Here is a 13,036-nt window from a genome sequence, read left to right as displayed (position 1 = left end):
GCCCTTTTAGAATTTGTTTGAGAATACTCAAACAATGAGAGACTTATTGAATTTCTGTCAGAAAATACCTATAGTCTTTGAAAATGCCCGCCCACGTCATATCGGCTTTGGCGACCACCTGCTATGCAAGGTATCTCCTCCGGTCGGTATTGCACGCCAGACCACCTGATGGTCGGGCGCTACCAAGGGAGCTACTGGAACCCCCTTTTATGTCAAAATAGTAGGCTTAACCGGAGTGATATGGGAGTGCTCATAACGAGTGCCCCCATGGGACTAAGCTGTTCACACTCATCGTTCCCTCCACTTATTGGGATGCCCCCTATGCAGACCCATTGCACCAACCCCGTGGGTGGATCACTCCTCCGTCAAGAGAATGTTTTAAGTCGGTCTCTCCCCGCTTCCATCTTCCCCTTCTGGGGAGCCCAGAGCGGGTGAGCGCCTAAAGTAGTGCCACGGCTCACCCTCTGTTTTGTAGAGGTGGGGCCGCAGCATGGGGCCGGTGGCGGGCCCCGGATTTTTGGCTGACTGTTGTCCATCTGCCTTGTAAATAGTAGTTAGTAGCTGTAGATAGTTTTAGTTAGTTTGTAGTTAGGTTAGTTAGTTGTAAGGGAAACAAAAAACAAAAAAAAAGAAGCAGAGGACAGCAGCCAGCGCCGGGGCGTACCGTTCACGGGCACCACTCCGCACAACAGTCAAACCCATCGTATTATGTATAAAATATGTATATATAGATTTAAACTACAGCCGTACACGCTGCACAAATGATAAATTTAGCCCGACGGGTTGGCAGTGTATCGTATTCTAACCTGGCAGGCTTTTTTATTTTTTTATTGCCTAAAAGGGTGGACGAGCTCACAGTCCACCTGGTGTTAAGTGGTTACTGGAGCCCATAGACATCTAAAACGTAAATGCGCCACCCATCTTGAGATATAAGTTCTAAGGTCTCAGTATAGTTATAACGACTACTCCACCCTTCAAACCGAAACGCATTACTGCTTCACGGCAGAAATAGGCGGGGTGGTGGTACCTACCCGTGCAGACTCACAAGAGGTCCTGCCGCCAGGAAAAGCAGTCCTACCACCAGTAAAGAGGTCCTACCGCCAGTAAGTTAGGCTGGTTCTGGTTTAGCGGGGTATCTCCGAACACGAGCAGTACTACCAAACAAAAAAACAAAGCTGACAAAAGCATCCTTAAGGTTGACCGCTTGTCTAGTCACCAGGTTCACCCCCTCCTACGTCTCCCGTATACTGGTCTTTGGGTGAGAGCACAAGGGAGTCAGTGGATGAATTCGGTAGTACTAGATATAAGAAAAATAATTATATAGATATAATGTATGCTTCCTCGGGGCCGAGATTCAGGCCCTTAGAAGATCTTATGAAGAAACTAAAAGCTAAACTAAAGCTAGACATATTGTGGTTTTTGTCATCTCACTCACACATACACACACGCACGCGAGTAAAAAACGAACAGAAACTTTAAAATATTTTTTTCTTTTTAATAAAATAATATTTTCTTAAACATTATAAAAATGAGCAAATTTTAATGTATACAATATTTCACTATCTTATAATTAGGAACGATAACATACATGTACTAATTTACCCTTTCTTTGTGGAAACTCAAAAACTATCATGGCATCATTATTATTGAACAATGCCGTGTATACACCCCAAGTATACCTGGAAATTAGATCACTGTCATTGCTTCATGACATCCTATTCTTGGCTATCTGGATCATTAGGTATAGGGCTTATATTCTACACTATCCTAAAATTTTAACACACAACATGTAATATGGAGGGTAGAGGTAAATAGCACTATATTGTATAAGGAACAAGTCGAAAAAGTGTCCACTTGTAAACAGCAAGTTATTAGTGGAAGAAGAATTTATATGAATATAGCAGTTTTAAGCAAAATGTGCCGGCATAAAGTGAATTGCAATTTATGGAGCCGTTTATTAAATCTTTAGGTGTTAGGCAAGGATGTATATTATCTCCGATTCTCTTCAACATATATGGGAAATACATTATGAGACGAGCCTTAGATGGCTGGGAGGGTGGAATATCCATTGGCGGCAGAAAAATCAGCAACTTCCGTTATGCAGATGACACCACACTGTTCGCATCATCCGAGCAAGAACTAGCCCAACTCTTTACTAGGGTGGCGGAGGAGAGTGAATTAGTTGGCCTAACCATTAATAAGGCGAAGACCAAGGTATTGACGGTGGACAGACCCGGTATGCTTATTCGCTCTAATGAACTGCATGACTTGGAATTTGTTGACCAGTTCGTTTATCTTGGCTCTCTTCTTTATGGCGAGGGTGGCAGCGAAAAGGAGATAGCTAGAAGAACCCAAATGTCGAAAGGAGCTATGACTAAGCTCACTAGGATATGGAAAAACCGCAATATATCCCGCAAAACCAAAGTGAGGCTGGTACGTACATTGGTCTTCTCAATTTTTCTTTATGGCGCCGAATCCTGGACGATAAGACGAAGTGAGAGAGCAAAGGTCGACGATTTTGAAATGTGGTGTTGGAGACGGATGTTGCGAATTCCATGGACAACACGCCGGACCAACCTGTCCATTCTGAAGGAACTCGGTATTGCCACAAGGCTGTCCGCTATCTGCTTCCAACGTATTCTCGGGTACTTCGGCAACATCGCTCGTAGAGGCCCCGATAACTTGGAGAAGCTGATGGTAGTTGGTCAGGCTGACGGGAGAAGATCACGCGGACGCTCACCTATCCGCTGGTCTGATCTGGTTAAGACGCTCACCGGCCTGCCAATAACCGAGGTTATAAAGACCGCCGAGGACAGGAAGACGTGGGGAAGCATTGTGCATCGAGTGGTCCACATTTTCGATTAGACACGACTTTCAGTAATGAAGAGACCGACTCAGAAGAAGATTAAATCTTTCCACTTGCTACTGTGGCGCCACCTTAATTGGCTTTTAGCGGACACTTTAATACACTGAGATGATACTACTTACTTCTACCCTCCGTAGGATCAAAAATAAACATTAAGGGAATGACTGAAAAAACATAGCTGTGAAAGTTTTAAGTAGATTATCGCTTAGCCCCTGGGACTAAAACTAAGAATAGAATCCAAATTGTTCTGGTTTTAAAATTTGGAAATTTCAAAAATGTTTTAAATATACGGAGAGCAGGGGCAAAGAGAACTGTCTTTTGTCTAAAAATGCCCACCATAATAACTCTAGCGTGGCTAGTGATGTTATATGAACGTAGTAGTTCTAAACGAGCAGAGTTGAAAACATTTAAAATCAAATATTAACTTTTGGCATTATCATTGAAATGTTACCTTTAGCTACGGTGGCGCAACTGTAATTGGTAGTAACTTTTTCTCGTAACATTTTCACATCTTATCTCGTACCTCCATATTTTTATAGGATTTTAAGATTGCAATCGTTATATCGTCTTGAATCGTATATTGAAGGTAGTCTTAACTGTATGTCTGTTTTATGTCATGTTATGAATAACACATTTTTTATGTATTCAGTCTTTTTTTTGTCAAACATTACAATTTAAGGGCTCCTTTTGTACTTAAAACTAAATAATTAACTAGCAATCTTGTTTGTTCATAGGTATTACTTGATAGCTTCTTTGAATGTCTTTTATTTGAGGCACAAAGTTCTAAATATTTAATAAAAAAAAAAAAAATCTAATGGCAGCGCATTATTATTGTCTATGGGACGCTTTTTGGGAAAGATTTTTTTTTATTTACTATCAAAATTCTAGACTTTCGTTCGAAATTAGGGTAGTTCGTGACAATATCCTACCGAGGAATAAAAAAGGAAATTTTCGGAAATAGTGGAAAAGTTAGATGCTTTTAATAATTTATTGCAATCTGAAAGTTACGCTTATGTATTGCAGAGGCGACCAAACGTGAACAGCCCTGACCACACTACACATTCTAAGTTGAACACTGATGGAAGCAATTTTGTAGTTTAAACAGTGATATAGTAGTTATTCCTCAGAGTATATTATTATAGAATATTCTTTCGAAACGATTGAAATTTCGCTGTCACATTGAAGGAAAGAAGGCGGCAGCATTCATACAATGTGAATTAATGTCACAAAGAGCCATGGAAGTAATAAGTACTACGTAGTACTTACTCCTTCCATGCAAAGAGCAGTATCTATTATATAATATACACACTTTGTCACGCTCTTTTTTTACTTTATTAATAAATCTGGAAAAAAAAACAAATTTTGCTACAGATTAGTCATCTTAAAGCCTCATTTTAACCAAAGGCTTTCCATCCATTTCTTTAAACACAAACAAAAATATATAACTAAAGTCTACAATGGTTAACTAGGACTCTTCAAGAACGTTTCTTTCTCATAATTAAATATTGTATTCGTCTTCACGTTCGAAGCGTCACTATTGAAATGCAATAACGTTTTTATTTTGTCGTAACGCAGTTTCGTTTCGTATACGTTTTTCGCTATTAAATAGAAACCTAATATTATTATTATTGATAAAACTATGATCGTTAGGGGCGGCAGTATCACGACCATGAAGTATATCACGTTTTTTATTTTCGAAGGCAGATTTTCTTGATTCTGAAATTTACAAAAAAGTTGGATTAGAAACTTTTTAAAACAATGACAGCTGCTGTCAAACTGTTTGACATTTACTCTAAGCATGGAAACATGATTAAACCCTGAACTATGGATTACTGGTGGACCGAAGGCCTTTCCAACTTCACCAGGACATGTGGGCGAATGGTCATCTAGGAGGGAGAACATAACCACTGTAATGCGTGTAGTTGATGTATATTTTTAAGCTAACAGCATAATAGTTTATAAGTTTAATTTGTAAGAATAGATTTAATTTAAAACCACTATAAGCTAGCTAGCTAACTAAAAGCTTTGTATCTTAATCCAAATTTCGTTGAAATATCGAAGGGTGTGTGGTATTCAGTTGTCACACCCATAGATGATAATGTAATTATGGTCACACTTCCCCTAGTGTCAGATTAGTAAAACGTATAAAAAGGATTAAAAAAAAACGGAGTCAACTTACATATTCTGCCCAGAAAAGTGGTAATATTAAATTCGAGAGCTTGTCATAGTTGTAATTGAACCCTGACAAATCTCTAATGTGCAGATTACTTTGCATTCGCGCCACAGAGTGAAACGGAGTACCCGTTAGCTGAAAAACAAATTAAATTAAAAAAATAAGTCACTAAAATTTATTTTGAAATGCTTTTCATGCTTATGGTAGAAATTTGTCAAAAGATGCTTTTTTCCTACTACAGTTTGTTTATTCTTTTATTGCTTAGATAGGTGCACGAGCTCACGGCCCACCTGGTGTTAAGCGGTTACTGGAGCCCATAGACATCTACAACGTAAATGTGCCACCCACCATGAGATTTAAGTTCTAAGGTCTTAATATAGTTACAATGGCTGCCCCACCCTTCAAACCGAAACGCATTACTGCTTCACGGCAGAAATCGGCAGGACGGTGGTACCTACCCGCGCGGACTCACACGAGGTCCTACCAACAGTAATTACGCAAATTATAATTTTGCGGGTTTGATTTTTATAACACTATGTTAATCCTTCACCGTGGAAGTCAATCGCGAACATTTGTCAAGTAGGTATTTCATTAGAAAAAATAATATCCGCCTGCGGGATTCGAACATAGTTGCATCGCTCAACTCGAATGCACCGGACGTTTTATCCTTTAGGCCACGACGACTTCATAGTTGTTTTAGTTTCATGGCAAAGTCAAACGCTTTTAGCACTTACCGGTTCAACAATCACGTAAGAATTGTGCTTAATTCTATCAGGCTTGAGGCCGGTCACAAACTGGTCTTTGAGAACACCGCCCGCGTAGAAATGTGGATAGGACGACACCATTGGGAAATCTGCAAGAACAGAATTCACGAGTAAGTTTTAAGGCGTATTAAAATTGCCGAAAAGCTTTTAAGACAACCGCAAAACCGGTGTTTCCCGAGCGCTGTGATATGTCCTTTAAGCGTGGCTTGTGGAGAGTACGTAACGGTAGGCAGCGGCTTGGCTCTGTCCTTGGCATTGGTGACGTCCATGGGCGACGGTAACCACTCATCAGGTGGGATGTTGCTCGTCTGTCTACTAGGGCAATAAAGAATAAGAAAAAATAGAAAAAAAAAGTAGATGTCTATAGGCTCCGTTAACCTCTTATTAGCTTGGACCGCGATCGCGTTCACCCATCTAAGCAATAAAAACAAAATTGTCGATGATATTTTTCAATACTTTTCAATACCGGGTTTGATTCTCGAATAGGTGGTAGGACCTCTTGTGAGTCCGCGCGGGTGGGTACCACCACCCTGCCTATTTCTGCCGTGAAGCAGTAATGCGTTTCGGTTTGAAGGGTGGGGCAGCCGTTGTAACTATACTTGAGACCTTAGAACTTATATCTCAAGGTGGGTGGCGCATTTACGTCGTAAATGTCTATGGGCTTCAGTAACCACTTAACACCAGGTGGGCTGTGAGCTCGTCCACTCATCTAGCAATAAAAAAAATTAATAGAATAGACAAGTCGCTCTTTTACCGCCTGGGATACGAACACCGGTGCATTGCTCAACACGAATGCACCGGACGTCTTACCATTTAAGCCACGACGACTTCAACGACGAACTTATTTATAGTTTCCTCAGGATGATTAGTGTTTTTTTATTTATTATTATGTGTATTAAGCACTGCCTCGCCTGGGAAGACGGCGGGACACAATCCGGCGAGGTGGGCAACAATCGGCCGGAGCGTTAGGGACTATTGGGAGAGAAACCGGCGAACTATACGGGCATTGTCGAGCAAGACTGCTTTTTGCCTTTGGGCCACCACCGACTTTTTGTTGAGACCAAGCCTCTCGAGATGTTTTGAGAGGCTTTTAGGGACCAAACCATTCACCGATACAACTACCGGGATTATTTCTGTAGATACCACCCTCCACATGTCGGTCACCTCGTGCGCCAGGTCGTTATTATTATTATTGTTATTGTGTATTGTATCAATAAGTAAATTGATTAGATTGTACTCTTCTACCCACTTACGTAAAGCTCTCCCTCTTTAAGAACGGTTAGCTGGTAGATAACTCAATTGTTGAGTTAAGCTCGCCATTTTATAACTTTTCGTAATTATTGTATTGTATTGTATTAAATATGTGTACAATCAATAATAAAGAAGATGATGCCACGATCAAATCCTATCACGAACGCTTTTCATTCAAATGCACTGTACATAGTGGAGAATCCTAGTCACTCAAAATATGTTCTAGAACTTACTGTAATAGCATTTCGAAGCGTCACTGACGCCGTCCGGCAAGGTCGGGCTGCTGGCGTAACAGTCTGTTCCGTTCGTCAGACGTTCGTGCACACTCTCCGACAAGTTGTATCTGTACACCGGCACTCCTTCTAAGGTCATTTCGCCTGACAACCAAAGGGATACTCATCACACTCGCAATAAACTTGTTACTGGTGGTAGGACCTCTTGTGAGTCCGCAAGGCGGGTACCACCGCCCTGCCTATTTCTGCCGTGAAGCAGTAATGCGTTTCAACTTGAAGAGTTGGGCAGCCGTTGTAACTATACTGAGATCTTAGAACTTATATCTCAAGGTGGGTGGCGCATTTACGTTGTAGATTTTTATGGGCTCCGGTAACCACTTAACACCAGGTTGGCTGTGAGCTCGTCTACCCATCTAAGCATTAAAAAAAAACGGATCTCATAGAAAACCTTGAGGCCTAATGGTAGGCAGCGGCTTGGTTCTGCCCCTCGCATTGCTGAAGTCCATGGGCGACAGTAACCACTCACCATCAGGTGGGCCGTATGCTTGTCTGCCTCCTCCCCCTGGCGTCGTGTTCCTCAATGTTGAGGGTCGTAACCTTTACGGAACACTTTTGTTAGGACTATGTTCCTCCATTCCTTCCTGTGCTCTTGCCAGTGGATAGCGACACTGATACTGAAGTCCAATGTCGCCTTAATTTGATCTTACCAGCGCATGGGACTATACCCCCTAACTTGTCTGCCTACAAAGGCAATAAAAAAAAGCGTGAGTTTGACATCTCAATTATATAGTATAACGGCTGTCTCATCCTTCAGATTGGAATCCAACTATCCGGTCTCACAAGGCCTCATACTAAAAATGAAAGCGTTGGCTATTTAAGTTCTGTATGAATTCCGTATGTTGAGACGTGACGCGTCGATGGATTCTAGTAACTTTGAGGGGATAATCTAGATTCACCGAGTTAGTAGATGAACTCACGGGGCTCAAGCCGGGAGTGTTGCTAACACTGGCCCTAGCAAGAGCCGTGCTTCGCAGAATCCACCACCGGATCGGAAACGCGACACACTGAGAAGATCCGGCGAGGAACTCAGTCGGCTGTGTCTATGGGATACGAGTGTCAACAATGCACTGAACTTAGTATCCTCAATTCTCTTTTCTCCATCTCCGCTTCCCCTCACACTCTTCGATCATCTCTTTTCTCCCCTTCCCGAATCATGAACTTACTATCAAAGTAAAGTGGCATAATTTTGCAGACAGTCTTCCTCCAGTATAATAAGGTATCGTTTTTTGTGAGGCGCTGCCGGTACATTACGCCTTCAGTAGAACCCGCGATTCGATCTGGACACACCTGAGAAAACGTCAAAATTCAAGCTTAATAATTATAATTTTTTTACCGAGACATAGACAACAAACAGAGCGCCATGCCAGAGCCGCTTAAATAAAATTATAATTTAAAATGACCATTTTTTTATTGCATACATAGGTGGGCGAGCTCACAGCCCACCTGGTGTTAAGTGGTTACCGGAGCCCATAGACATCTACAACGTAAATGAACCAACCACCTTGAGATATAAGTTCTAAAGTCTCTGCTACCCCTTACAACGGCTACCCCACCCTTCAAACCGAAACGCATTACTGCTTCACGGCAGAAATAAGCAGGGTGGTGGTACCTACCCGTGCGGACTCACAAGAGGTCCTACCACCAGTAATCGACCAATGTCCAATCGATCACTACATAGGTAACGCACGTAAAAGCGACAATCGTTACGAGATTTTACCTCGGGATCGTATCCAGGCAGCTGCGGGTTCCCCCAGAACCTGTCTATTTGAAAGAACTCGTCGTGGCCCCAGCGCGGACCTATTTTCACCGTCATCTCGTCTTGGAAATTGGCGTATATCTGGAAATAATAAGTTGTAATAGGTCAGAACTTGCTTTTGTCTATGGTGGTTTGATGATGAGTATTAGCGCTATTTTAGACATTTTTTTTGCCCGGTCGTCTGGGTCAGGTGTGTAGTAAATACATGCACCAAACCTAATATCATCATAGTCCTCAGTGGAAGATAGCGACTTAGCTAACCTATATCTAAAATTACTTTTTACAGTTCAACACAAAAGATGAGCTCACATGTCTATTCTAGTGTACCTAAGTCAAAGGAGCCCATGGACATACCATGAAAACAACGTTACCTACCTTGAGACATTCGGTCGAAGTGTCAGTTGTACTGTCCAATGTGGACTGTGAGATTTCGGCGTTCAAATTCATGCAGTTTTATTTTTTCTTTATTTAGGCATTTTATAGGTTAGACAACAGAAATTTCATACTAACTAATGCAAATTCTAAATCTTCAACTCACCCTAGCCAATATGCCCATATTGTTGACGGGCACCAGACCCGGAGCTAAGTTCTTGGATAAATCCAAAACTGGTTCTCTAAAATCCCAAAGGTATTGGTGAACAGTCTTCTTTACAAATAATTCGCTTCCATATGAACTGGCCAGTATTGTGAATGCCGATTGTACAAAAAACATCGAGTTGTGTAGATAAGACGCAATGCCCTGAAAAGGTTTAGTAATACAGGCTGTATTGTTACTGTTCCCTGTGCCTCAGCGAGAATAAGGTACAGGTTAAGTATGCGTTAGGTAATTAAATTATTGTTTAAAATTACTTACTAAATATCATTCCATGAATACAGGATAGGAATAGCCTAAATTTTACTGCTTATTTTTTATGTTTTTTATTTATAATAAATACATAGTTTATAATAAATACATAGTTGAGGTGTTGTTATATTCTCGTATAACACGACTTCGTATAACATAGTTTGTAGGAACGTATCGCACGTCCTTACGGATCCAATAACCTTTGCATTAGACGCCTTTAGCTCTAACACTAGGAGCAGGCTTAGGGACCCCGGTAACCGTACTCGGCGAACTCGACAAAGAGGTCGACGTGCTACCTAACCCATGCATCAGCTCGCTGAGTTTCTCGCCGGATATTCTCAGCGGGTCGCGATTCCGATCCGGTAGTACATTCATTTGCGAAGCAGCTGCTCTTGAGTTGTTAAGTCTCCTTCGGAGGCGCTCGGGCAGCTGTTAGCAAACTCCACCCCTCCTGGCTGAGCCTTTGCTCGCCCACCTGTCCTGGTAAGACTGGAAAGGCCTCCGGGCCACCAGTAATCATTCAATCATAAAAAAGGAATGTATCTGCCGTGTTAAAGGAGTGTTACTTGTTTAAACTTAGCGGTTAACAGTATTATTCTCTCCTGGCTGAGCCTTTGCTCGCCCACATGTCCTGGTGAAACTGGAAAGGCCTACGGGCCACCAGTAATCCATCAATCATTAAAAAAAAAAGTGTTATTCATTTACAAAAACTTTGTTGTTTTAATGATTTCATACTTCGTGAAAAATAAAGCCTAGATTGTTTTTTTTTTCCTACCTTAGCTGATGGTCTTGAGAGACCATATCAGCGTCACTGGGCGAGTATGTGAGCTCACGGGGCTCAAACCTGACGTTGTTGATAACACGAATCCTAGGAAGAGCCGTGCTTCGCAGAATCTACCAGCGGATCGGAAACGCGACCCACTGAGAAGGTCCGGCGAGAAGCTCAGTGGGCTGTGTCTGTGGGTTAATTTACTCGCCGAGCCCTTCGTCGCAAGCGACGGGTTCGGCAAGAACGATGACCGGTGCTTGGAGTACCTAAAAGTTCCGTTAGTGGATCGGGAGGAACCGAAATGACGTGTTTAGGGCGACGTCGACTGTTTAACTTACCATTCGGTCCGCAGGATCGGGGATTTTGTTACCGGCGGCCACGATGAGAGGGTTCTCGTGTCGTACCGCTTTCCCGAAATGGCGCATTGATGCCTACTGTAAATACTTACTGATGGACTCTAGGTCCAGGTCGTTGTGGAGGTCGATGTTCCTGACGACCTAGGTTGCTAGGTGGCATCTCCCATAAGTATAGATAGCGCGTTATTTATAAGACGCTTTTATCAGATTGGTACATATGTTTGCTTATATATAACCGTTAACGGGATCATTGATTGTCATTTTCACCGACTTCAAGATATGCGTTTGACTTGAAAACTTGCACCTACATGAAGGACTAATGAAAGTATAATCATTTATAGCCTCGTTCTGAAATCCTGATCAGAGTTAACAGCATCAAAAAAGATGAAATTAATTATTGTAAAGGTACATTATTATTTAAACTACATAATATTTCATTAAGCGTGTCACTTTGCGTGTCATGGCGTCGCGAATAATTGATAAAAATTACTATGAATCAAACAATTGCCTCTCCTAACAGCACTAAATGTAAACACCCTTGACACACAATTTATCTTTCTGTGATTTACAGAATACTATTTATTTTAGCAACTATTATATGGTGACATAATCGGATCTTAGATTGAGACGCTGGCGGTAAATTAATTGTCAATTCTATTTTTTCGAAACTATTCGCTTTGACATTATTCCCTCCAAAAAAACAGCAGTCATTTGACGTCAAAAACACCACTATCTTAATTAATAATAATTGCAGTAAACGATAATAGACTGATGTTTGGTTAGAATTAAAAGCTTTTTTTGAGGATATTAACAAATATACTTTAGATATAAGTATTTTATTTATGTATAAGTATTTTTGTATAAGTTTTTAGTTTATGTATAAGTCGTCGTGGCCTAAGGATAAGACGTCCGATGCATTCGTGTTGAGCGAAGCAACGATGTTCGAATCCCAGGCGGGTACCAATTTTTCTAATGAAATACGTACTTGACTAGTGTTCACGATTAACCTCCACGGTGAAGGAATAGCATCGTGTAATAAAAATCAAACCGGCAAAATTGTAAGGACACCGGTGACCTACAGGGCAGTCAATATCTTTAACACTGTTATCGACCACTTTGGGAAAGGCTACTCTAGACCATCAGCTTAGGTAGGAAAAAAATAAGCGTAGCTACAATAGTTTCATAGGCTACCAGTGAATAGCACTCCATCTGTTTTGTCATTGAAATCTCAATCTTATTGCACATATTCCTAGCTTTTAAAGTGAACTGCTTCGCTAGAGCTAGGCAGTATAGTTGGTATGTCATGGGTTTTTTTTTCGTTAAACTTACCAGCACCGCCAGATTTGGCACTATCAGGGTCGCATTCATGTCAACATTGTTTTCGTCGGGCAAATATATGGTGTGACGTTTTGCTATATACGTCATAGTGCTGTTCTCGTTAAACTTTATCCCGGTATGGACGAGTTTCTCTCTGTGAATAGAAAAACAAAAATAAATTGTTAAGTAAGCTCTATTTATCCGGGAAAAATGTAGGCAACGCCGCCACCTTGATGTGGATCGCCCGCGTGGTGGCTTTGTAAAAGTGTATTTATTATCTATGCTCCGAAACTGGTCGTTGTTCTCCCGGACTTTTGGGCGGGAACGCGAGGAGTGAAGTTGTGTGATATATTTTATTTTGTCTATTTACTGTTTCTTTAGGCTTAAATGTGTAATAACGGTAGTTTATTAACTGTTTAATATCTGTGAAATTGCACAAATGTGGGAAAATGAACCAAAGTCGCCCAACGTAACTTCTCGGGATCCTCCAAAAACCCCACTGAAAAAGTCTCAGTAAATGACCACCATTTTACTGAGTGAGTACAGCCGCTGTAACTATACTGAGACCTTAGGAGTTATATCTCAAGGTGGGTGGCGCATTTGCGTTGTAGATGTCTATGGGCTCGAGTAACCGCTTAACACCAGAT

At 41.4% G+C, this 13,036-nt stretch overlaps 1 protein-coding gene across 1 annotated transcript in view; it reads right to left on the bottom strand.

Annotated features, from left to right (window-relative positions):
• Positions 1–1,472: 1,472 nt before the first annotated feature.
• LOC101743088 (scavenger receptor class B member 1) overlaps positions 1,473–13,036 on the bottom strand; it is a 45,472-nt gene continuing 33,908 nt past the window's right edge. Inside the window, exons 5-12 of the mRNA XM_004930730.5 lie at positions 12,402–12,543; positions 9,642–9,842; positions 9,065–9,184; positions 8,511–8,634; positions 7,288–7,431; positions 5,774–5,892; positions 5,046–5,174; positions 1,473–4,582 (exon numbers count right to left, since the gene is read on the bottom strand). Coding sequence (XP_004930787.1) covers positions 4,328–4,582; positions 5,046–5,174; positions 5,774–5,892; positions 7,288–7,431; positions 8,511–8,634; positions 9,065–9,184; positions 9,642–9,842; positions 12,402–12,543 — 1,234 coding nt within the window. The 3' untranslated portion in view covers positions 1,473–4,327. The remainder of the gene's footprint in view (positions 4,583–5,045; positions 5,175–5,773; positions 5,893–7,287; positions 7,432–8,510; positions 8,635–9,064; positions 9,185–9,641; positions 9,843–12,401; positions 12,544–13,036) is intronic.

Source organism: Bombyx mori, chromosome 23, assembly GCF_030269925.1.
Source record: "Bombyx mori chromosome 23, ASM3026992v2".
Lineage (NCBI taxonomy): Eukaryota > Metazoa > Arthropoda > Insecta > Lepidoptera > Bombycidae > Bombyx > Bombyx mori.
Note: the sequence above shows the minus strand (reverse complement) of the source record. Positions and strands in the feature narration are given on the sequence as shown.